The sequence below is a fragment of the Corvus hawaiiensis genome, chromosome 8, assembly GCF_020740725.1.
Source record: "Corvus hawaiiensis isolate bCorHaw1 chromosome 8, bCorHaw1.pri.cur, whole genome shotgun sequence".
Classification (NCBI taxonomy): Eukaryota; Metazoa; Chordata; class Aves; order Passeriformes; family Corvidae; genus Corvus; species Corvus hawaiiensis.
This window is the reverse complement of record NC_063220.1, coordinates 32,910,697-32,936,539: the sequence shown is the minus strand read 5'-3', so window position 1 is coordinate 32,936,539 and position 25,843 is coordinate 32,910,697. Positions and strand designations below refer to the sequence as shown.

At 39.3% G+C, this 25,843-nt stretch overlaps 1 protein-coding gene across 3 annotated transcripts in view; it reads left to right on the top strand.

The window, feature by feature from the left end:
* Positions 1 to 181: 181 nt before the first annotated feature.
* The window catches only part of HERC4 (HECT and RLD domain containing E3 ubiquitin protein ligase 4), a 29,689-nt gene continuing 4,027 nt past the window's right edge, over positions 182 to 25,843 (top strand). The window contains exons 1-23 of one of the 3 annotated variants that reach the window (XM_048311383.1): positions 182 to 318; positions 1,114 to 1,211; positions 2,474 to 2,762; positions 5,530 to 5,689; positions 6,744 to 6,820; positions 8,890 to 9,111; positions 10,612 to 10,703; positions 11,922 to 12,052; positions 12,734 to 12,894; positions 13,236 to 13,312; positions 15,335 to 15,459; positions 15,988 to 16,047; positions 16,541 to 16,652; positions 16,984 to 17,173; positions 18,202 to 18,374; positions 19,344 to 19,460; positions 20,457 to 20,480; positions 21,007 to 21,105; positions 22,211 to 22,378; positions 22,484 to 22,627; positions 23,516 to 23,682; positions 24,453 to 24,519; positions 24,731 to 24,813. In XM_048311383.1, coding sequence (XP_048167340.1) covers positions 2,537 to 2,762; positions 5,530 to 5,689; positions 6,744 to 6,820; positions 8,890 to 9,111; positions 10,612 to 10,703; positions 11,922 to 12,052; positions 12,734 to 12,894; positions 13,236 to 13,312; positions 15,335 to 15,459; positions 15,988 to 16,047; positions 16,541 to 16,652; positions 16,984 to 17,173; positions 18,202 to 18,374; positions 19,344 to 19,460; positions 20,457 to 20,480; positions 21,007 to 21,105; positions 22,211 to 22,378; positions 22,484 to 22,627; positions 23,516 to 23,682; positions 24,453 to 24,519; positions 24,731 to 24,813 — 2,675 coding nt within the window. In that variant the 5' untranslated portion in view covers positions 182 to 318; positions 1,114 to 1,211; positions 2,474 to 2,536. Of the gene's footprint in view, positions 319 to 1,113; positions 1,262 to 2,473; positions 2,763 to 5,529; positions 5,690 to 6,743; positions 6,821 to 8,889; positions 9,112 to 10,611; positions 10,704 to 11,921; positions 12,053 to 12,733; positions 12,895 to 13,235; positions 13,313 to 15,334; positions 15,460 to 15,987; positions 16,048 to 16,540; positions 16,653 to 16,983; positions 17,174 to 18,201; positions 18,375 to 19,343; positions 19,461 to 20,456; positions 20,481 to 21,006; positions 21,106 to 22,210; positions 22,379 to 22,483; positions 22,628 to 23,515; positions 23,683 to 24,452; positions 24,520 to 24,730; positions 24,814 to 25,843 lie in introns of all 3 variants that reach the window. The other 2 variants (XM_048311382.1, XM_048311384.1) reach the window with 2 other exon arrangements.

The following is a 25,843-nucleotide window of genomic DNA, read 5'->3' as shown; positions in this document are numbered from 1 at the left end:
CCTCGCTCCTCCCAACGGCGGGAACCGAACCACGCGGTGACTCCCATACCAACGTCCCTTTCGGAGCTCCGCCGAGCCCGGGTGACGGCACCGCACCGCATCCCCGCCCCTGACCACGAGACCGGGCCGGCGGGAGGCGGGCGGTGGAGCGGGCGCTGCGGTCCCGCCCGCCGAGCCGGCGCCTGCGCGGCAGCGGCGGCCGGGCCCTGTCACCGCGCCCGGGGCTGCTCACGCTGCTCACGCCCCGGCGGTGGCCGGCGAGCGCCTGCGGTGGGCAGGCTGCGGAGGGGAGCGGAGCGGAGCGCTTCGCTACCACCGGTGAGTCCCGCGGGCCTTAGCGGAGCCGGACGGTGCCGCCCTCGGGCCCCGCGGGGCGGACGAAAAAGCGGCCGGGGCCGCACTCGGGCTGTGGCGCCCCGCGGCAGGACTCGGCCGGAGGAGCGGGGCGGGCCGGGCGGCGGTGCCGTGGGGCAGGTGCGGGCGGGCCGGGGCAGTTGGGACTGGGCTGGGCGGCGCCGCTGAGCAGCTGCGGGGCACGGAGGGGTCCGGCCGCCGCCCGTCTCCGCCGCCGGGCCGCGCCCGCCGCTCCCTCCGCATCTCAGCGCGGCGGGCCCGGGGAGCCGAGCCGCGGCGAGCGCTGGGGCGGGCGGAGTCCCCTCACGGGGCACGGCCTGAGCGCGCGTCAGCGCTCAGACGGCGGCCACAGCCTGCGCGAAGTGTCCAGGCGCTTCCCTACCGCCGCCCCGCGCTCCCCGGCGGCACAGGGCGAGTGCGGTGCTTTTCCCCCGTCCGTGGTGGCTGTCGGCACCGGGCCGCTCCCGACGTCACGCGCGGGAGTATCCAGCCGCTGACGGCGCGAGTTGGCTCTCATGACCACCCACACACAGGGGTGAAAGAGTGCCGTGATTTGAGATCAAAGTTCAGCACTTTGGCTACTGACTCTTAAATGATACAGAACAAAACAACCCCGCCTTCCGTGGAAACACTTATACAGTTCAATAGAAAGGAGAACTTTTCTTTTTTTTTTTTCCTGCTGGAGATGGAGATAAATCTTGACTACAGAAATCGCAAAGAACTATAATCATACATCTTTTCTAACTTCTTGTGTTGCAGGTTGAAGCAAGTCACTGCTACAGATGTGTGACATGTGCTGTTGCATAGCTATGTCTTAACTGAAGACGTCTTTGTTTTGATGTCCCCTTCTGAATGTGGTAGGATATAGCTAGGGAAATATTTGATCATGCCTCACCTCCTGAGATAGGTAAACAGAATGCAATGTATTTTAAGTTTTTTGGCTGTTTTGGTTTGGTGTTGCGTTTGGGGTTTTTTATGCAGTCACAAAAATAAGTGTCTTGTTTACTGCGTTTTGACTTATGCAGAGAAAGTAGCTTATCCCGTTGTGCTGGCAAGAATTCTGCCCTTTGATGTATGTAACACTTAGATGTTAAGTGTTGGCTTGCTTCTTTGAGCAGTTTGGGATTTAGGTAGTTTATACATGTTATGACCCTGCAGAATGTCTTCTAAATAATGGTCACAGATGAAAATTTATAGAAATTTCACTTTGGTTTACACTGACTTTTAAACTGCTGTGAAAATACAGGGAAACTTACTATCATGGAAATGTAGTATAAGTAGTAGTGAAAACATTGTCGAGAATTCTTAGTTGTATGCACTACTGCAAATGAAAGAGAATGGTAGCTTTAGCTTTGAATCCTTTCCAAAAAGGTACAGAGTCTGTCAGCACATATACCGGTAATTGTAATTTAGGGATTAGGGGTGTGGGCTTGCTGGGGGAGTTGGTGTGTGTGGCCTCCTGTTACTGCAGAGTAACTGAAGCTGTAGCTGATGTTGAATGCAGTGCAAGATTGTGGACTTGAGTTTCAGCTATTTATTTTCTTTTAAATTGTAAGTTCAGTTGACTCATAGTTGTCTAAATGTAAGGACTGACACAGCATATTGTACTTGCTATTGCATAACTGGATTGATCAGAGCTGACCAATTTTTTCCAAGCTATGAGTCAAGTGTTTTTCTTGATGATCTTGAGGCACTACACAGTGCTTGCTGGAGTCATGCAGCTCCTCAAATAAAGAAAGTAGCCTGTGCTATTTCCTTGGAAGATAGTTGAGGTCATTTCCACTGGCTGGAATTGGTTGCAACTGCAAGTTTGTATAAATTTGGATTAGTGATTAAAGAAGTTGTACAAAGAATGATATTTTAAGTTTTTGAAACAAAGTTTTATCAAACCAGGGAGCTGCACATCTTAAAAGTTGTATATGAAATGGGAAAGAACGCATTTTCCTGCAGAGTTAACGCAAATCGTGTCCAAGAAAGCAAATCATGCTCTTAAAAAATTGTTCAGGGTTTTAATACATTGGTATAGAGAAAGTGAGCTCATGGATTACATGCTGTATAGAAAATAATGTAAATGTTGAGGACAATACTAAAGATGTGCATTTTCCTTTTTTCTTAACAGCTACGCAGAAGGAATATTCTAGAAAGTGAAGTTGGAAGATCTCTGATAAAAAGAAGTGTAAACATGTTGTGCTGGGGCAATGCATCTTTTGGACAGCTTGGATTGGGTGGAATTGATGAAGAGATTGTTTTAGAACCCAGAAAAAGTGACTTTTTCCTAAATAAAAGGGTCAGAGATGTAGGATGTGGACTGAGACATACTGTTTTTGTCCTGGATGATGGGACTGTTTATACGTGTGGATGCAACGATCTAGGACAACTAGGGCACGAAAAAGCCAGGAAAAGACCTGGTAAGTTTAGAAGTGGTGAATTGTGGAGATTCTGTGCGGTGGTGTGTGTGGCTTTCGTTTTATTGTGCTTCATCAAAGTCAAGATTGCCAGTGTCCGTGCATGTGCCAAATTCATGCACAGTAGCTCTTCCAAGAATGGACATATTTTTGACTGGAAAAGCATTGCTTTGCTTGGATGGGTTCTTGTGACAGTTGGAAACAACCAGCTGTGAAACATGGCAGTCCCTCCATATTTTTGCCTGCTGTGCAGCTGGACAGTGCCACTATTTTTTATTTCAAGCATGGAATCACTTTGCCTAAGGCCGTGGGAGACTCGGTGCCTGCTTTTAATCTCAAGGGGAGTTGACCTGCTGCAATGCATGGATTAGCACTGTCCTTTTATGTATGGGTTTGGCTGTTGGAAAATGGTGGAAATGAGTATTTGGCATATCACAGTTGAGAAACATGCAGTGTGTTTTTAGTTGTCTAATATGTGATCTACAGCAGGTCTGATTAAAGCAATGTTCTCTTTTTGTAAGAGCTAAAAATAAAACTTTTGATAAAAGACTTATGAGCATATGCAGTGCTACGGGGAGAGGATTTGGAGAAGCCTAAAGGACGCTGTGTAACGCTTCTCTGGGCTTTTTCTTCTTCCCACCTATGTTCTGTGTGTGTTTCTGCTCCTTCCTAGTGCGGTTCTGGAGCAGAAGTGGGTAAACATCTTGCAGGGACTGCAGAGGAGTGTGCACATGGGCTCCCTTCAGAGCTTGCATGTGAGTCATAGCTGGTGCTGCTGAGAGCCAGGGAAGAGTGCTGCTCACACTGCTTACAGCAGAATGTAACAAACTGGAAAGGCTTACTAAGACTTCATTCTAATCACTCCTAGAGCAGTTTTACAACTTGCTTGGCTCAATATTTGCTACAAATTTTTCAAATGGAAATGAGGTGTCATTTGGTATTTTAGTAGTTCTCCTTTACTCAGTTTTGGTTTTGGTGCCAGTTAAAGATTTTTTTTTTTTTTTTTTTTTTTTTTGAGATGTAGCTTTTTAAAACTAATTTAGACTTCTATTGGAAATCAGTATGTGGATATTAAATTGATAAACTGAAACTTTAATCCTGTGCAAACATCTGCTTCCTGAATGTGAAGAGAAATTCGGCATGTTAAACTTACTCTGACTACTTGTTGCTGACTTTGAAAATTATGCTGAATTGTCTTTTAAATCTAAAGGTTACAATGAAAATATCTGACTTTTAATTTGTATGACCTTTCATATATAGTCGACCTGCTATAATTTTTTCTTTAACATGCTCAGACACATGAGCATTGTAATTTCCTCTGTAATTTCCATTTCACCTAGAGGTTACTGATAATACTGCTGAGTGTTGTCATATGAAGTCAGAGCATTGGGATAACTCACTTGCACAGTCTAAAGAGGCTTGGTATCTTTACAGATGGGTGGATGCTCTCTTTTGAATGTATTTCTGTTTACTGAAGATAATTTTGTTGCTGACTGTGTGTCTTTTCTACCTCTGTGTCCCCACTGCCTTTCCTCTTTCTGCCTCCTAGAGCTCTGTTTGCCATAGGGACTACATGAATGTTCCTTAATCCATATTAGGCAGAGTCAGACTGGCTGGTTCAGCAGCTGGGGAAGATTGCCTGAGCTAATCTGTGTGCTGGTGCCCCAACTGGAGAGTGCTTCCATGACCTCTCCTACTGGCAGAGCTGTGGGAGGCTCTGATGAGTGAATAGGGGTGGTAACCTCTTTAGTCAGACCAGCTGTATATAATAAAAAGAACTTATATCTGCTGCCTGTGTTGGTTTATTTTGGAAGCTGAGTGCCTGTCATGCTGCAGATAATGTTAGCTACTGTTTTGAAGTTGACTTGGGCTGTGCTAGGCTGTGTTTAGAGAGCCCGTAACATTGACGATACACAGGCTTTTTCAGTACTGTGCCATTCTTAGGCTGGAATAGAATTTGTGTTTAAAAACTGGGAGTAAAATGTTTAAGCAGTCCCTTATTTAAGGGAACTACTAAAAATTCCAACCTTTATGACAGGTGCTGATGGTATTTCTCAGCTTTACTTATTGCTGAAATGGAAACGTTACACTTCTGACCACAAATCATAAGCCCAGAACCAGAGTTTGAGTGTTTCCAAAGGTATTGGTGCAAGCTACTGGAAAAAAAAAAAAATCACAGATATGTTAGTGTGTGCTTTTCAGAGGCATGCACTGTATGTCTAGAAAAGTTACTCTTTAGGATCTGTTTCTACAGTATTTTACATTATAGAGATGATGTTGTGTAGCTGATTGCAAAATCAGTAGTTTCAGTCTGTAATTTGCCCTGCCTTGTTTTGCAGGCTTTTTCTTAATAATGAATAGGTGAATTTAATTTGCTGTGGTGGAATGTTTTCCTCTTACATAATGTCTACACATGTAGTCATTTGACAGTAATCTATTTGACCTTACTGTTAATTGAGTTCCTGCACGTTTTCAGATAGCAAGATTAGAAGGATCCATTATGATCAAGCTGCAGGTTTTGTGCACTTCTGTATATTGCTCCAGACACAGTCATTATTTGGTTACTTTGGGGTGTCAAATTTAACATATTTCTCCTAAAATTGAATGTTCATAATTTTAAATAAAATGTGTTTCAGCAGAACTTAATGGGCTCAGTTGAACATCACTTCAGTTGATGTCTTAGTACTGTGTAAAACTGTTTGGAACAACCCTAGCTTGTTAGTAGCTTTTTTTTTTTTTAACAACTTATTTTATTTATTTATTTTTTTAGAGCACGTTGGTGCACTGGATGCCCAAAATATTGTAGCTGTATCATGTGGAGAAGCCCACACTCTTGCATTAAATGACAAAGGTCAGGTATATGCTTGGGGTCTGGCTACTGATGGACAGCTTGGCTTGCCTGGAACAGAGGAATGCATCAGAGTACCCAGGTTAAAAATAGTACATAATAAGTTGCCTTTTTGTTTAATAATGTGCTTAAATCACATTGGTTAAGCTATTCTACTGTTATAGGTAAAACCATATAAATATAGAAAATGTATATTAGCTATGACACTTGAATGCTGTGTGTAGACAGTTTCTCAAAAAGTCATCTTATGTGAGAAATGTGTTACAGGTGTGTTTGGTTTGATTTGTTGCTTTTTGGGGTGTTTTTGTTTGGTTTTTTTTTAATAGTCTTCCACTAAGAATGAGACTTACTTTGGAAAAGTAGGATCGGTATTTTAAGAGTATGAATGCCATTTAAGAGAAGTTAAGGAGAAGTAGTGTTAAACTTTCAGTTTGAAGAAGGTACATTTGCTGTCTGATCTTTGTACTTCAGTTTTTACCCTAAAGCTTTTCAACTGTCATCAAATAATACACCTTCTAGTTAAAAAAATTAATGTTGGGCAGGGTCACGTGCTTGTTTTCAGAATGCCTTAAGCATTCCAGCTACCTGAAGTCCACACACAAACGTAACAATTCTTTGGAACCTTAGTAATTCATGGGTACAATATTCAAGATGTTATTTCTGCATCAAATCTAAAAGCCCACAGGTCCTTTAGAAACTTTTTTCCTCATCCAAAGTTTAAAGCGTTATTAGTTTTAATGTACATGTGGGTGTATTTGCAACTTCTTTATAGTATTGTGCACTGTGTATTAGCTCTGTAAACTGAAATTTTGGAAACTAGAAAGAATCAGTTTATTCTTGCATTCTGTGTTCGTTCCTCCATTCAGCTGTGTGAGATCGCCTTCCCAGCACATGAACCTTCCTAATTCTTCATTATGGTCTTTACAGACTTTATCTATTTGAAAATAAGGCAGAACCTGACCTTAAAAGTTATAGAAAAGAAGCAGTTTTGACTTCAGGTTTTATTAAATAGTGGCTAATTAAAGTTAGGATGTTTAATATACTTCAATGAAAAGGATTCACATTTTGTATATAACCCTTTATTTCATACCATGATCTGATAGCTTAATTCTTTCTCTGTTTTCTTACCCCAATAGAAATATTAAAAGCTTATCAGAGATCCAAATTGTTCAAGTTGCTTGTGGTTATTATCACTCGCTAGCACTATCAAAAGGTAAGCCAAATTCTTCTTAAGTTTTGTGTAATTTCTTACCAGGGAATTAAAAAGTTTTCGACATTTATTTTATTTTTTTTTAAAAAGCAATGTGTTTATAAAACATGCTGCCACTTAACACAGGTGGGATTTCAGGTTGGTAGGAGCACTGTAACTTAATGATGGAAGCTTGAGTTTGAAAAACAAACGTACAAATGGATGTTGAGTTGTGCTTTTATTTCTTTGAGGAGGGATGTGTGGGGTTTTTTTCAAATTCTATCATCTGGCTTTCATGTAACTTCCTTTTTATTTTGTTTCTTTTTCTTGGTCCTGTATCTTTCTCATCCTGCTGGCACGCTGCTCTGTCCCTTGTCTGTTTTAACCTGTGACCTCAAGTTACTGAGGCTTGCAGGAATGACTTCCTTGTCTGCTTTACTATGGCAAAGCCTCTGTTTTTTGGTGCTTCCATAGTTAAAATGCCGTGTCACGTATTAGCCACCTTTTGGAAGTTTAAATATCTCTTCAAATTTCTGCTGGGGCTGTGACCCCACACTTAGTTGGCCTCACTTGTGCTGCATGTCTGGTTAGTGCAGCTCTCCGGAAATGAACATGAGTTTAAATTTGCTGTTTGCTTGTCTTATCATGATATAGGAGAGTTGTGGCCAAAACTTCCACTTGGACAAAGTGGCTGCTGAAAAGGGTTAATGGAAACTTACTCTAAACAAAAATTCCAGAAAGATTGTAGTTTGTCAGTGTTTCTTAATAATGTATGATTAAAATATGAAGCAAGTAACTGTGGGGAGGTAGGTGTTCATTGTATGCAGATTGATATTTTTTTTTCTTTAAATACAGTAGTTTATACTGATTATGTGTGCGTGGATTGTGTATGTGACTCTTCATGGCCTCATATTGGGTGTTTTCCATGCCATTATGTAATTGCCATGCCCAGGTGTAATTACCATTATAACCCAAAGAAATGCCTTTGTTTTCAGGGCAGGCAGGCAGAGCTTCACAAGTAACCCTTTGCCTGAGTTAAAATCAGCAGTAGAATGTGGGGAGTAGCAGAGTTGTGTTGTTAAGTGTTCTGTTGGTCAAAGGTGCAAGAATGTCATAGGAATTTGTGATTTAAAATTCACTCAGTGTTTTAAATAGTTACAGGCTTCAAGTACAGCATCACTATTTTCTTGCCAGTTCATGGATTTGCAGCTCAGTTTCTGTTCTTGACATGCACTGTCGGGTTTTCTGGGTTTAGTTGTTCATATAAATAAATAAAATCTGAGATACCAGTACTCCAGAGGATGGGTTTCATTGTTTTCCCATCTTGATAAAACTGTCATTGGTAAGGTGGAGATGGGAGAGACATAGGAAGCATTTTGAAGGTAACATAGCTCTTGAAAACATACCATGTCAGCAAAAGTAAATTATTTTGTGTTTGGGTGTTAATCTTTAGGATAGTAAATACCTTGGCAAAACACTGGTTGTTCAAGAGAGTATTTTATTTTGGAAGCAGTCTTAACATAAATAGGTCTTTGATTGTCATTCTTTTTTTGTTTTTTTCTTTATAAGGCGTTGAAAGACATTATAAACCTTGTGCTTCATTATCGTATAATGAAGACAGTATTTTAAAATATGTCTCTTAAACTGTGTGTAAAAATTAAGTATCTTACCTTAGAAAATCTTAGATGAGGCTTTTGATTGGTAATCGGAAAATTTTGCATGTTCAGGGTGCAACTTTGGCAGATCCCTGCATAAACATCTGTGCAGTAGTGGAACTTCCCATGGAGCAGTGTCTTGTTTTGTAATAAGCAAACGCAGTTGACAGGAATGTTAAGAGCAGTTTTGGGAGGGTGGGGGGGGGGATGGTGAATGCAATTTAAATACTTCCAGTCTGATTAAATGTTTGAGTTGAATGCCTGCAAATTACACAAGAATGCTTAGCTTGAGAAGTCAGCAATTTGTATGCATTTTCAAACTCAAAAATATATGAAGAGTAGTGGTCTAACCTTAAGTTTTTCTTACAGTGGATAAACATTGTTTTATTAAACTATATTAATTTTATTTCTTGGTTGTGTATTTTTTCCTTCAAACAGGAAGTGAAGTGTTTTCCTGGGGACAAAACAAATATGGCCAGCTGGGCTTAGGTTATGAGTATAAGAAACAAACCTCACCACAAATGATTAAATCTCTGCTGGGAATCCCTTTTGCACAGATTGCTGCAGGAGGAGCTCATAGTTTTGTACTAACTCTTTCTGGAGCCATCTTTGGATGGGGACGCAACAAATTTGGGCAGCTGGGTCTTAATGATGATAATGGTAAGTAAGCATTGCTTCAGGACAGTTTCATGCTGAAGGCATTGGGTTGTGAATCCAAAGAGAGCAGTATTCCTAGGAAAGGAGCAGACAGAACAAACCTTGTTTGGTACTGTTGGAGTGTGCCAGTGCCACGTGAGATTGCATGAAGAAGACACAGAGGTGTTTTCCTCAGCTGTTTTGTAGTGAGAATTCTGACAGTGTTATGTTGAGATCCTTGTCTGCTTGACTTGTTTTCTTTCCCTGTTCTACGTCTTCCTGTGACTTAATGGGATTGAATTAAAATACTGTGCAGTAGTTACGGATTGAACTGAATTTTGTGTGGATGAAATTGCTTGGCAAAAGCAGTAATTTATCAAAACTAATTGGTTGTCCGTAGTAGTCACATTTAAGCCATCTTCATTTTTTACTGCCAATTACTTTTACATTTCTTTCTCAGGCCACTTTTGATAATCATTCAAAATTTTTGGCTAACATTTCCGAAACTTCCTCTGCTAGGGGGATGGCCCTCAATGATTTTTAGCACGTGGTTAGGTTAGACAGAAAGTTGTTTCTTTGTTGTTTGTATTGTGTTACATGCATAGTATCTGCTCACAGGGCTCCAAGATGGCAGTTTTTGCTGTCAGGCTCCTGTAATACACAGTTTAGTAATGGATAATTTGTAGATGGTTTCATGAGTTCAGATTTTCTTACTGGTTCGTTGTTGTCAACCATTTAAAATAGGAAAAATGTGTTGTAAATAAAATGCACATCCGAATGCCTTAAAAATTGTCGCATTCATGTAATAAGAAAATTACAAGTATTTTTCAGAAATCACAGGAGACTTCAGTTGCTTCTGCATAGTCTTTGGAATGTGTGTAACCCCAGGCTTTTATGTAGCATCACTTCTCAGTAAAATCCCTTTTTAATGTCTTCATAGGGTTTCTTGCAGACATGTTAGCATGCCTGACGGGTTTTAAGACATTAGCACTGACATTTTAAAAAATTGCCTTTGTTCAAAGTTGACGCGTTGTAGTGATGGAGGGAAGTTAGTTTTGCTTCCTGTTTGTTCAGTGCTCCATTCTGTTATGCAGTTAGTAATATATAAATTACTCTGTGCATCAATAGACTTTCCAAAGAAGACCAACTGACACAAAAACCTGAAGCACATAAACAAAAACAATGTTTTGTTTTGGTTTTTTTTTTTTTCTTTTCTCATGGCCAGTGCCAGGTCTAATGTACTGTTTGTATTTAGTGATCTCTGTATTGACATATGATCCTGTGCTAGTGAAAGTGAGACCATGGGCTACAAAGTTTTTTCAGGGTAGTAGTCACTGTTTTTCCTGTAGTAACACTTCCATCTCCAAGATCCATAAACTCAGTCAAAGGGATTGCGTTATGGTAAGAAATTTAAAGTGCTTGCTTGATTAGAACCAAATTAGAATAAATGAGCAAAACTATTTGGGTTTTGATTTTTATTGTCAAAATAAGTGACCTTTTTTTATTCTTTATTAAACCTTTCAGACAGGTATGTTCCTACACTGCTGAAGTCCCTGAGAAGTCAGAAGGTTGTTCATATATGTTGTGGAGAAGATCATACTGCTGCCCTTACGAAGGTACAGGACTTAAAAGATCTGTTTATGTTTAGATATGCATATGTTTATGCTCCAATTTTTTTTATGTTTTCAGGAGATGATGCTACCTGAACAGAAAATAAACTGAATTCTAAATAAAATTTCTTCTAAATTTATGGGATTAAGTTGAGGAAAGATTGGAAGAGTGGTTAAATATTTGAAAAAAATTACCAAATACAAGAAATCTTGCATTCTAAATGCTTATTTTCCTTTTTCATGCATAGAAGTTAACTTCAAACTTGCTTTAAAGCTGATGGGCTCGGTTGAGATGCTGAATGTACTGTGAGTGTTTGTACAGATTGTCACCCATATGTATGGCTGCATTGTCCCTTGCAGAGCCAGGGGCTGGTACACCTTTTGTAGGCAGTACTGTGTTTATGTGTGAGCATTTCCCAAGTCCTTCTGAAGTTCAGGAAAACCTGGCACTGTTTGCTATCCTGACTCAGTGACTGAGGCTGTTGGGTTTTCTCAGCGGATGCTGCAATTTTAGTGATGAATTTTCAGCTGAGGACCAAGCTGATGCAGAGCAGAGTTGAAAGGAACAGATTTACATTTTCAAAGCATCTGAAAATGGCAAGTTTCGGAGTTGTTGTAAGGTAAGGTGTATAACTTCTGCAAATGTTTCTGATTAAAACATTGAAGGTTTTGGTTAATTTCTTGATTAATCAAGAACACTTAAAAAAATTACTTGCCTTACAACAATGTTGAAATTTTCTGGTTTCTTATGCTTTCAAAGGCTGTTTCAGTCATACTGTGTATCATCTGCTGAGCAGGGCAGCTTCTTGTTTGCTAATCACTTTATAATTTGTATTCAGAGTTTCAAAGCCCAAGTATACTTTTTAGTAGTGTGAGTATGTATACTGGTGAAGTTCATCAAGAAAACTGGAAAAGAGGAAAAGTGAGGATTAGTATCTATAAATGACACAAGTTAATGGCAGGACTGTTGAATGATAATAAGGAAATTAGATGAGTGTGATCTAACACAGGTAAGGTAATACTTCATAGCTGTGCCACATTTTCATAACTCCAATTAACTTGTCACTCTTCTGTGTCTCAGGACCCTGTTGTGCCATGTATATTTTCTGTCCTTTCCCTGCAATGCCAAGATCATCAGAAAAAGATTTATTAAAACCCTATTTCTGTGAAGTTTCTTGTTCTGAGGTATACAATCATCTTAATTTAAAAAATTTATTTGTTTAGGAAGGTGGGGTTTTTACATTTGGAGCTGGAGGCTATGGTCAGTTGGGTCATAACTCTACCAGCCATGAGATAAATCCAAGGAAAGTTTTTGAGCTTATGGGAAGTGTTGTCACGCAAATCACCTGTGGCAGGTAAGGTCTATTCTGTGCTAACACTGTGAATCTTACAGATAATTTGTTTTGTATAAAACTTCATATCTATTGCAGTATGAAGCAGGGGGTTTCTTACCCTTTGTGGTCAGGGAAGACAAGATGACCCCTAACAAAAGATAGCTAGAGATATTTTTGGGATTTCAAAAGCATTCATAGAAGAACCAAAGGAAGTTATATATTTGAGAGGTTCTGATTTTCTAAACTGGCAGTGTGAGCAATAGTATGAAGTGTGAAAGTGTTTGTTGCTGTCATTTCATTTCATATTGAAGAACAAGTGTGTTTGGGAAAGTACAAAATAGTTTACACAAATTCCCAACTGGTTCTTCACAGGCCTGCGAAAGGAGAGGGGACATCCAGAGTTGAGCGGGATAAGGGAAAGGAGATGCAGGCAGTCTCTAGACATTCGTTTCTGATATGCTCTGAAGGTCAGACAGGGGCTAAGCACTGGCAGCTCCATTCTGGGAATTTTTCCATAAAAATGGAGGATTGCCTACTGGAGTATAAGTGGAATATTGCCAGTGGCAGTGCATTGCCAGTAGAGCAGTGGAGCGTTGGGTCCGACAGGACCTTTAATGCATTGTTTGGCACAATTCCTGGACAGGCCTGCACAAAGCATGTTCCAGTGATTAGGTTTGCGTTACTGAATTCTGTTTGCCCTAGGCAGCACACCACTGCATTCGTCCCTTCTTCTGGAAGAATTTATTCTTTTGGACTCGGAGGTAATGGGCAATTAGGTACTGGGACCACCAGTAACAGGAAAAGTCCCTTCACAGTGAAAGGAAACTGGATTCCCTATAGTACTCAATGCCCAATGAGCACAGGTAAGCAGCATCTGGTGTATTTACTTTGTGGTTACCTGTTCCTTTATAGTAGCTTAGAATTCTTGAGATTTAAACTAAATATGGGCCAAAATCACTTTTTCCAAACACTTTAATTCCACTGTGCTCTGTTTTCGTGGTGTAGGAGTTACATGCCTGTGCTGCTGGGTTAGGGCCTCTGGTAGCACTAGACCTAGAACTTACCTCAGGGAAAGATGGTCTTAACTATTGTATCGAGATTCTGCAACAAGGGAACCTTTTTGTAACTGAGTGTTGATCGCAGCATCTTAATAATTTTTCAATTTCACATTTTCATGGTGGCCTGTTTTTTATTCCTGTTGCAGACAATGAGGAGTGCTACTGTGTAAAGAGAATTTTCTCTGGTGGGGACCAAAGTTTTGCACACTACTTTTATCCACAGGTAACAAATTAAGTATAATTTGGTTCCAAAGCTTGCCAAAGTTAGATTTTAGGGGTTTTGATGCATTTTAAAGGATTTTGATGTTGAAGGTGCATGTGACTGTATTGTAAAGTTTGTTGGAGCAGTGTGGAAGCAAAAGGCACTAAGTCATGGTAGCAGTTGGAGGACTTGGATCCAGTTGGTGAGTGTTAGCTGTCAGGAAGCTCTTGAGACTTTTTGGCATCAGCTTTTTTCTTGATGGATGAATGCACTTCTTTTCATGTCATAAGGGAAGAATTGATTGAATATTTGAGAACTTCACTCCTTGCCCAGTCCTCCTCATAGCTCATGACAGCAGCAGCCTTGATGTCTTCTGCTCTGTAGTCATTTTAACATGCCACAGTGGTAAGGAAACAAATGGAGCTTTTTGCTAAAAATTACGTAGTTTGTTATGTCAGTTTTATACTAGTCTTAAAGCTTAAGTGTTAGAATAACAAGAATTCATCTGTTTAAATGCTACGTAAAGAAGTCTAGAAGGACTTTACAGTAAAAATGGCAGTGTGGAAGTGTGATGGAAAGAAAATGCTATTGAAGGGTGAGTTGGGAGATAAAAACAAGATGAAGATTCATGGGACTGTTTCCAGTACAGCTCAGCAGATATTAAACCATGGGGATTAATGAAGCATCAAGAGTTGAGTGTATAGGGTGAAAACTAATTTGGACACAAGGGAAAATGGATTTTAGTGGGGACACGTTTGTCAGGAAAAAGTGAGTACAGGTCACACTTGCAGCAGTGCTCTGTGCTCAGAGCCTGTTCTGGTGGTACAGACTCAGCAGTTTTTCTAGGATTGTTTTGTTGGGTTCTTTTTTCTAAATTCTGACAGAGTTTTAACCATTGCTGTATTTGAGAGAAACTTGCTTAGCAGGTGTAAACTGGAAAATTGCTTATAATATAGGCTCAAAACTTGTCTATTAAAACATCCTTAAGAACTTTCTTATGTGCAATTTTCCTAATTACTGGAGTCGTTTCTGACTTACTAATTGAGGTGAACTGGAGACTGAATGCAGTTATTGTGGCTTGTTCTGTACAAAAAGTACTAGCAATAGATGAACATTGATGCTGCAAAAATATCCCTTTTAGTACTCTTTAGTTTGGTAATTTGTATTGAATTATTCCAAAGTTCTGTGTGTACTGTACCCCTGGGGGTTGTGTGTCCCTGCCAGTTAAGGGGGCCCGGCCAAAATCTGTTTTCTCAAATCAGTTTTTGGGCAGCTCAGTTCCCTGAGTTGTTTTCTTTGGCTGGACACAAGGGAAATGGCAAAAGTGTTCCTCGTCCTGATGCTGTAGGATGGGATCAGAAGTGCTGATTTTTGGCAGCAGACAGTCACTGTCATACTGAGTCAGCTCAGTGTTGTCAGATGGCACCCTCAGGAGGAATGTTTTCTTTCACCGATTTAATCTTATTTTTGGTGCTATTTGCCATCTCTTTTTGAACCAATGCTCCTACTCAAAACAATGATCTTGGTTCTCCTCTTCTTTACTATTACAGCTTTTAGTGGAATTCATTTTATATGAGCAGCACTTCCAAATGCAGCTCCTCTGATGATGCAGGGCATGTTCACAGAAGCATAATTCATTCTCAGAGGAGCTTGATGGAAGTGGGGTGGAAGAACATCTGTCTAAAAAATTGAATGGCTCCTTTTCTGTGTGCTCAGAGCTTGGCAGTGAGCTAAGTGGCTCCTAGTGGCTGGAGAGGAGGTGCTTGCTGCTCACATCTAAAGCTTGGTTAGTGTTCATCGTAGAGACAAGTAATGTTTAAGGTGTTGGCCATAGGCGAGGTGTGTGAATTAACACTTAATGGAGATGGTTTTAGTGTATGCTCTGCTTTCATGGTGAATGCAGAACTGTTAGAACACAGAGTATTTCACAGCAGTAGTCGGGGTAGGCAAATTGTCAGCTAAGACAGCTCAACTAGAGGGCTGATTGTTCTGGAAATCAATTTTGTGTGCCTGATTCTTTACGCTTTCTTTAAAATTTTTTAGAACATGGTGCCACCAGATGATTTTAGGTATCCTGACCTTTTGAAGCAGATCTGGACTGTGAATGAAATGTTTATTCAAAGATTGCTGAGTTTCCCATCTGGAAGACTTCCTGTAGAGATAGCTAAGTAAGTGATGTAAGGGAAAGAAGTTGTCTCTGGTAATTCTGCTTCTGAATTGAGTGTTAATGGGGCTTTGGGCATACGTAGCAGAGCTATTTTTAATTACTGATTTTGTGACGTGCCGAGCTCTTGCTGTGCTTTCATTGTTGCCCTTGTTGAGTAGTTTAGATCCTTGAGACTGTGTCATCTCTGCTTCAGTTGAGATGACTATACAAGATTAAATTAAGTATCTAATTGCACATTGAAAATTAGCAATACATGTAAAGGAATATGAGAACAACTCAAAGATTATTGCTTCTATTTTAATAAAAGAGGATGCAAAGCAATTAAGTTGCAAGACTGGCTGTGATTCGAGCTGTCTTCAGCATTGAGTTTTGAATGAAGGTTTTATCTAGTATTGTTTAGTCACGTTTGAGTCAGAGTCCCTTCCTTTGTACAATGTAATTTGTTACGGATTAAATACAGGCTTTTTTATCGCAAATGCTAATTTGTAAAAGGAAAACCAAATATAACATTTAATGTGAACAATTTCAGTGAAATTGATGGAACGTTCTCCTCAGCTGGGTGCCTGAATGGGAGCTTTTTGGCATTGAGGTAAGTGGGCAGGTTTTTAACAAGTGTTCCTGTGGACAGCGTTAATGGTAGCCGCCTTCCTGATGTCCCTTGTGTCAGCTGGGACACCTTCCCAGGGTTTTCTTGTCTCACTGGTGCTCTGATGCCCACAGTTTAAACTCCTGCTCCTTTCCTGCCCTGTGTTTTGTCAGCTGCCCCAGTGCAGAATGGCTCCTGCCTCTCTTTGCTGCTGGCACGTCAGCCAGCAAAGCTCATTACATTTGTCAGCCACAGGTTGTTTATAATTCAAGGGGAATTCATTGCATGGGCTGTTTTACATCCTAGTCTTTTTGCATTATTTTCTTGCAGTTAGAGAAGATTTTTTCCAGTTGTTTCTAAGGCCATATAAAACACAGAAGTCTGATGTATTTTAAGTCCTTGGTCAGTAGGTCTAAAATTCATGGGGCGAGGGGAAATCTTGAGTTGCTGAGAATACAGGATTCAGTCTTTCTGTTTGGTTTTTTTTTTCCTGCAGCAATGATGATCATTACAAAACCAGCACTAGATTCTCAGGGGTTGATATGAATGCTGCTAGACTACTCTTTCACAAACTCATACAGCCTGAGCATACTCACATATCACAACAGGTTTGTGCTGCGTATTTTCCTTAAGTTTGGGATTATCTTTGTGTTACAGCTCTGCAGAAATACTACTACTGTTATGCTTGGTCCAACCCTATAAATAGATTTCTTTACTCAGTAATATATGGACTGCAAATGTGTGAAACTGTATTTTGTTGTGACAATTAGGTAACACATCAGTATATTCTATTTTAATATTTACTGTAATTTTTAAAATGTATAGTAGTCTTCACTGAAGCTCTTAATTATTGTTTTCTAGATTAGTTTTCATGTACGTAGGCATTTATTTAAAATCTCAATTGCATTAAAATAAACAGAATTTTCTGATGTGCTGTAGGTGGCAGCTAGTTTGGAAAAGAACCTTATTCCCAAATTGACCAGCTCCTTACCAGATGTTGAAGCTTTGAGGCTGTATCTCACTCTACCAGAGTGCCCACTGATGAGTGATGAAAACAATTTCACAACGTTAGCTATTCCTTTTGGAGCAGCTATTCTGAACCTAGAAAAAGCTCCTCTGAAAGTTCTTGGTAAGAAACTGAATATTTACTGTTAAAACTAAGGATCTCCAGATGAAAACGTAGAGAAATTCCATCAGTGAAGACTTGGTCTCGGCAGCACCTGCTGTGTGTTTACAGTTTTGTACAATTCCCCAGTGAGAAAGTTAAGGCTTAACATTGCTTGGTGTAAGAAAACACTTACTGTGTTGCTTCAGGGTGAGTTAACAGGCCATCCCTGTGAATTCATCTGGTATTGTAGTTTTTGGACTGATTCCATTTGGGAGGAATTAAACTGTGTAGTTCAGTGTAATTGATATGTGTCTTTGCGCTTTAAAGTGAAAATTATGTGGTCAGACAGCTAACAAGCTCTAAGCAATTTACAGAAGTGTTGCAAAGCAGATGTTAAATTGTCTTGGTTGTGACTACAGCACCTGTTCTGAGCTTCTGAGGCAGTTGATCTTTTCTCACTGGTGCCAAGATGTGGTCTTCAAAAATGTGGCTGAGAATAGCTCTGTTTTTTTAACTCTACTTCCTTACATCTTCTTATTGTGATTCCTGTCACCTGAAATTCCGCTTAAAGAATTGTTTTCAGAATATTTCACCTTTAATTGGATTCTTTTTGAGAAGGTACTTGCATCTTCCTGAGTTACGTTTTGCCTTGTAACCTGTCTCTTGTGTTTTTTCAGTAGTTTTGGTGAGAGTAAAGAGCTTGTCTGCTATAAAGAAAAGCACACTGATAGTTTTTTGAACTCCAGATCTTTTTCCATTGTTTTCTATTGCTCTCACGACTGTTTTCTTAAGATTTCAGGTTTTGAGACATGTATTTTTTTCAAATGTTATTTTGTGGTACTGTCATTTAGTCTGGATGAACAGACTTCAAGAGACTTAAAGATTTGATGTGTAACAATAGAGCATTTGTTGTGTTACAACTTTTTTTTCAGAGTCTTTAGTAACTGGTGATTGTGCTTTCTGGCCAAACATGTTTCTTAGTTAAGAGGATAACATAACGTAGTGCTGCAGTGGCAAGTACTAAATTTGTGTTCACCATGTGTTGACAGAAAATTGGTGGTCTCTACTTGAACCTCCCTTGTTCCTCAAGATAGTGGAACTCTACAAGGATGTTGTAGTGCACCTTTTGAAGTTGTGCAAGATGGGCCTTCCACCTGCTGACAGAAGAATACTTACCAATTTCCTACACACAGCCTTCAGAGTTCTGGAAATACTGCACAGAGTACGTTTGTGTCTTTTCTAAAGTTCCTTGGCTGCTTGGCTTTGTCAGCATCTCTGTGCTGGGTACTTGGTAGAAGCTAAGTTACTGATGGGTTTTAAAGATCAGAATTGCATCTACAGAAATATTTGTAGTTGTTCCATCTGGACCTATGAATCATTGGGATTCTGGATTCCAATCTGACATGGTGATGGAATTAACTATTTTTTGGGAACACAGAGTGACCTGTCATTTGCATCTGTGAGGGTATGGATTAAGGTGACAGGGAAAAGCAGAGTGACAGATCTGGGATATTTTGGAGATTGAATATCTGGTGGTTTGGAGGGGGATGTGAGAGATATTTGTGAAAAGTAGGCTTGGATTATAAAGGTTATAAAGGCAGGATCTCTGTAACTATCTTGCTGCTTTGACAGTCAGCAGTGCTTAGCAGCCCTTGGGAAAAGAAGTGTGTATTAGGAAAATGTGGATGCTTCTGGATTAAAGTGATACTGTAGAGACAAGCCTGTGTATAAAGTTATTTTTCCATGTCTCTCTTTTTTTAAGCTTAGTGTTTTTAAATGGAAACTGTTCCTCTGCTCACATGTGTAATAGTTTTCATACTATAGTTAAGACTAGAGTTATTGAATCATAGCTCTTAAACCTGTGCAAATACAGGAACAAGTATTTATTCCATTGTATACATGAACATGTGTATCATCACTGTTCCTGTGAGATCATATGCTGTTCCAAAGTGGCAGCCCTGTTATGTGATACTGTGTGTGCAGTTAATTGTATTTTCCTTGAATCTTTGATGGGATTTTGAATAATCCATGTATCCATGTCTTTAACATTGTTTTTTGCTTTCTCGTAGGCACTGTTGTTTTTCTAGAATTTTTTTAGTAGCGGGTATCTGTGGCTGGTGTATCAAATGCTTGAAAAACATGGAAAATATCCCTTTGAAAGCTAATAAAAAAATAAATTGCATTTCCTTAGGTAAATGAAAGAGGACAAGTTATACAGTATGACAGATTTTACATTCATGAGATACAAGATTTGATAGATATCAGAAATGACTATGCCAACTGGTTCCAGCAGCAGGTACTGGGAATGGTAAGTTGTGTTGATTTTATTTGGGTTTTTGGGGGTGTTTTCCTCCCATGTTTTGTGTTTGTTTTAGCCCTTTGAAGAATTCCATAGATTCTCTAAATATGGGCACTTTTTTTCATAGAAATACCTTTCACAGATGACCAATGCTGAACAGACTCATGTCAGGTACTGTGGCTAAGGAAGAATTGTTAAGAAGGTGTGTTTCTTCTAGGGTGTCATTCTTAGGACTGACATTGCTCAATATTTGAACCTGTCAGTTGAAAAGTGGTTTAGAATGCTGTCACTGGAGACTTGCCATGTCAAAAAAGTTAGGAATGTAATAATCCACAAAAGGAAAACATCCAGAGTAATCTGAATTGCTGTATAAGACAGGTCCAGGCAATGCAAAAGCTGCAGCTGTCTTGACTAATGAGTCAGGAAGCGTAGTAGGGAGTTACAGGGGCAGATAACTGATGGAATTTTCTACTTTGAGTTTAGCAACCACAGCTGAGATAATTAATTCCTGATCTGTAAACAGAAGAGTGATAAGTGGGAGTAAATTAATGACTGTGCAGAGAATTAGTGAGTTGGATAGGTTTTTGCCACAGTTCCTTGACTTCAGCTTTGAAAGAATATTGAGCAAGTTAGTAAGTTTTCTCTAGCTCTCTAGCCACCCTTTTTTTTTTTCTTTTTTTTTTTTTTTTTTGCAACAGTACCAGCAGATGTCATTAATGAATTTGTGGAAGTAAACATTTAAAGTGTGTAGTTTTTTTGCATCCAAGCAAACATGATACTTTAACAGCCCTGTTTTTAAAGACTGATAAACAGGGTGTTGAAAGGCAAGCTTGTAGTTAAGAGATGAATTAGAATGTTTATGGTTATTTCTCAGTAAACCTTCTCTGGGGGGAAGCAGTAAATAAATATTTTTTAAATTCTTCATCAGAGATGAGTAATTAATGCAGACACTAATGCTGCTTTTTCATCTTAATTGTTGCTACCTTTGTGCAAATGCTGTCATAGGATGTCAACCATGGATTAACTGAGGTAAGATTGGTTGCAGTCTGATTTCTTTTGAAGAATGTAAGGAAATCAGAAATGTGAATGTCAAGGACTGTTTGCTGTGTTCTATTGGGTGTAAAGCTTTAAGTTAGCCATGGCTGTAATCTGAAAAAAATCTTTGTGATGCAAAAATATGTAATTGTCTATATTGCAAATTTGGAGCAGCAGTTGGAAAAAAAGGGCTACTTTTATACCCATTAGCTGCAATAACAGTTCAGAAATTAAAATGTGTTAAGTGAGAGTGTCGTTTGTGTCTGGCTTGGCTTGGTTTGGTTTGGCTTGATTGAGTTCTGTTAGATTTTTTTTGTTTGTTTTTGGCTGAAGTACTAAACAATTAAAAATCTACTTAATGTTCCTAAGATGCTTTGGGTTCTGCATTGATAATAAGTCAAGATTGAAGTCTCTTTCCATTAAAATAGATGTATTAAATGAGTGCTATTGCAAAGGTTCTTTTAACCATAATTGTGACTTTTGAATAAGCTGAGCTGTGACATGGTTCTTTTCATTCCAGTTAACAGATATTCCTGTTATAATTTGCACATACCCATTTGTATTTGATGCCCAGGCAAAGACAACTCTCTTGCAAACAGATGCAATCATACAGATGCAGGTAGGAGTCTCAGTTTTTAATGTTAGGAATTTATTGGTTTTTCCCTGATCTGGGGATCTTGGGAGTTCCTGTTGGTTTTTTGGTTTGGCTGGTTGGTTATTTTGCTTTTTCTTTTTCTTCAAATTCTGTTAAATCTCTCCCCCATAAAAATGGAGGCTCTAGTTTTAATCTTGGGGTATGTACATGATAGAGGGTAGTGGGTTTGGGACCACATTGAAATTCGACTGTTTTGTAGTTGCATACATTTCCAATGAACTTCTTTTCATTTCAGTAGTGAGATGGCTTTTTTATGTGTTCACAGCCCGTAGTACTGGTAGAAAAACCCCAAACCCCAACAAACAAACAGACAAAAAACCCAAAAAACACAACCCCACCTCCCATATGAGCAGACTTAGAATATTACCTGGCTCATTGATCTGAGTCTGAAAAGAAACAGATGTTGTAAGTCATACTCAAGTAATGGGCTTCTGTAGGAAAATACAACCTTGCTCTTCTAATTAATAATAAATGTAGTTTCATATGCCTTTAAAAATGTATATGTACAGTCAATACCAACATTTGATGGATTCAGAGGAATGTTCACATTAAATGTTTCTATTAACAATATTAAATAGTACTAAAACACACAAACTCTCAAGAGTTCTCTGCCATACTCAGAACATTTGCAAAAGCATTTTGTTTTACAAACAATTTTAATACAGAAATTATCATACACGTTAAATAAATTGCTTTACCTGCTGTGAATTAGTTTTTAATGTATGTTTGTTTTCATGCCAGATTAATATTAAACACCTTACTCTTCATTAGATGAAATGCAGGATTTTTTTGCTTCCTTTTGTTATCCAAGGTATTTTGACTGGAATATCAAAACCTGGGTTCTAATTCTCTCCAAACATTAGCACTGGTGAGAGCAATGGGTAAAGGAAAAATATTTCTGAAATCAAATAATTCCTTAGATAAAAGGAATACAAAGGAAACTTGGGCAAATTCAGTAGTTCTTGTAGTAGCTATTCCCATCTGCTCTTTTGCAGACAAGACTGATGGACAATTAATATTGACAGGAATTTTTCCTACCTACTGACACTCTCACTTTGTTTTTCTCCAGATGGCTGTCGATCAGGCCCACAGGCAGAACTTGTCTTCTCTTTTCCTGCCAGTATTTGAATCTGTCAATCCATGCCTGATACTAATGGTCCGGAGGGACAACATTGTAGGGGACGCTGTGGAGGTCCTAAGGAAAACAAAGAATGTAGACTACAAGAAGCCACTCAAGGTATTACAAGTGCCTACAAGTGCCACAGTAATTGAGAATGTTTCTGGACAAACCTTGCTTTACAACCTGTTTGCAGTTCAGTGCTCACTGAGTTGTGTGTTTCAGGTTATATTTGTAGGGGAGGAAGCTGTTGATGCTGGAGGTGTTCGCAAAGAATTTTTTTTGCTCATCATGAGGGAGTTGCTAGATCCCAAATATGGAATGTTCAGGTATTATGAGGAGTCCAGGCTGATCTGGTTCTCTGATAAGGTAGGGTGTGATCTATATTCAGTCATTTCATTTTAACTTACAGTATTTGTATTAATAATATATGAACATAGTAGTTTGTGGTCGTTTTATTTCAAGAGTAGAAGCTGAAGCAAGTATTCTCAAAAAAGTTTATTTTTGTCATTATTAGAGCAAAACTTTCCTCATTCCTTGCTGTTTCCCTTTTGCTTTCCCCATTCCTTGTTTACTCCTTACTGGTTGTCCCCAGCCCAGCCAGGTTTTTTAGGAACAAGTACTAGCCAGAACAAACTGATTCCAAGGGTAGAATCAGTAAATCAAGGTGCCAGAGGCAAAGTCTTGACTGGCCTGTTAGGCAGGTCTTCCTGTGTTCAATTGCATTTGTGGGTGATGGGTGGTCATGGAGTTGTACTTTCTTGGAAGGTTTGATCCCTGATCTTTCAGTCCTCCTTCAGAGAACACTGACTGGGGAGGCTGGATTCCAAACACCTGAATATTTACATTTCCACAGGTGTATTTTAAGCCTTGGTAATTAATTCTGAGGGGGTCAATAGTGAGGTCTTCCCTCTTCTCCCCGAAGTAATTTTTTAAAAAATTGACATATTTAATCACTGAATAGTGCAATAGGAAATCACTGACAAAACCAGAATCTTAATGCAGTATGTGTCCCCTGTAACAGAGTACGTTGCAGCTCAGCCTTTTTAAGTGGAAAGGATTCTATTCTCTTGGATTTCAGTCTCAGCTGGTTAGACTTTATCCTGTTTTTCTTGGTACTTACAGATACATACATATTTAAAGAAAATGTAAATTAAATCCACTCAGATTATACTGCACTGTACACTTCTTCCTGGACTCTGCAAGATTAAAATAACTTCTTTATTTTAAACCATCTTGTCTGTTTTCTGTTCTTAGACCTTTGAAGACAGTGACTTGTTTCATTTGATTGGTGTTGTCTGTGGGCTAGCAATATATAATTTTACTATTGTAGACCTTCATTTTCCTCTGGCTTTGTACAAAAAGCTATTGAATAAGAAACCATCCCTGGATGACTTAAAAGAATTGATGCCAGATGTTGGCAGGTAAGCAAGAAGGAAAAACGTGTGTTGTTAGAAATTAATTTTGAGGTCAGCATTTTCCTCTAAGAACATAACGTTTCTTTTCCACACTAACTGGATAAGTAAATTGCAGTCATTATGTCATCTGGCACATTTGACATTGTTGTTAAACACCTGCTTCTCACTGCTTGGTGTTAATGTTTTATGATCCTACAAGCATTTTAGGGGGAAAAAGTATTTGGAATTCAAACCCCTTGAGTTTTAGCCATTAATTTTATAAGCCTAAGTACAAGCATAGTTTCAGTTCTGAGTTATTTAAGTCCATCAAGAAAGTATTTTTGCTTATTTCAGGAACAAATACATGCTAAGTATTTACTTTTGACTAGGGATTTGAATAGGACTAACAGGTAGGAGGTTCAAATGAGCAGAAAAGGATGCTTGACTGCCTCAATGATGTAGATGCCAAAGTTCTCATCGATTTAAGGAGAAATCAAAGATGTTAATGGAAGAGCCAGTCAATGGTTTTTAAGTACTAACTGCCTCTGCTTTGGGAATCCCTTACCTGAAGTCTTAAGATAGGAATGTTCTCTCTTCACCACATGGGGTAATCAAAAGGAAATGATTGCTTGGGGTTTCCCAGCACTACACAAGGTGCAAGTTGGATAAGATAATAAATGAAATAACAGTAGAAAGATGCTTCTAAAACTTGAATTATCAAAGCCTAAAGAACACTTCAGGAAAATAAATTAATCTTTCTTTCCCCTGGTGCAAGTATTTTGTAACTTATTTTGCAGGGGAATGCAACAGCTACTGGACTATCCAGAGGATGACATAGAAGAAGCATTTTGTCTTAATTTTACTGTAAGTTGTATATAGTGTTTGAAGTATGTCTTGCCAAGCTCACGCCATCTATTTTAATTGTCTCTGATGGAGTGTTTGAACGAAAGCATCAGCAGCTGATTCCCATGAGTTTTAGCTCCTGTGTCTGCCTTTCATGGTGCTGTTAACTAAGTGGGAAGAAGTACTTTATGCAGTAAATAAGATTTGTACTATTTTTGTTTGTTTCAAATAGATCACTGTGGAAAATTTTGGTACAACAGAAATTAAGGAGCTTGTTCCTAAAGGTGCTGACATTCCTGTAGTCAAACAGAATAGGTGAGTTCTGTGGATTACAGGGTAGTTCAGCGTTGCTGTCTGCCTTGGGAGTGTTACTGGGCTGTTGGAAATACCCTTTGCCAAGTTCTGACACTGCTGTTGGAGGCAAAACTACTTGGGCTCTTTTCCCAAGCTCTTCTCATGTGTATTGTTAAAATAGCTGTTGTCTTGTATTGACACAGACAAGCTGTGGCTGCCCCATCCCTGGGAGTGCTCAAGGCCAGGTTGGACAGGGCTTGGGGCAACCTGGTCTGGTTGAAGATGTCTCTGCCCATGGCAGGGCAGTTGGACTAGATCTTCAGAGGTCCCCTCCAACCCCAATCGAGAGCATTTTATAAGATTAAAAATGATTGGTGGCTCTGCAGGAAGCTACATACCATTGAAATTCAGTGAGTAATGTTGAGAACTTTGATGACCTAAGCGCCATTATTACAACTATTCATTCATACATGAATGTTATTTCAGTGAAGTCTTCCCTTTGTAGGGCAGATAATGTTAGATGGGTTAATCCAGTGTTATTGTCAGAAGAGTGGGTGATGGGTGGGGTTTTTTCCTTGGTCAAGGATTCTGTAACTTGCACTTATAAAAGCAGCTTTTCCCACCCTTTGTTCCCTTTCTGCTCCTGGAGGATAGGCAGAATATACCTGGTGGTGCTTTTGTCCCCTTTTTGCAGAGTACTACCATTTTCTAGTCTATTCTTTAATCTTTATGAATTCTCTGTGCTTCTACTTCTCCCAGGGTAAAGGGAGAATTGAATGGAAAGAGAACTGAATGCACATGTAGAACACCATAGCTTTGCAGTTTTCTGGTATAGGTTTGATGTTCTGTCACTAAGTGACTGTAAAATTGGAGTTGAATTATGGGAAAAGTTTCAAGGTGCCTGTGGAGTGCCTGCTGCATTGTTACCACAATTGTCTTGCAGCAATGAAGAATTCCTCTTTCTCAAGATCTAAATATGCCATGATGCTTCAATTAATTTTAATAATTATTAACATAGAGTGTAATATAACTTAGTTACAGCTATGACTTC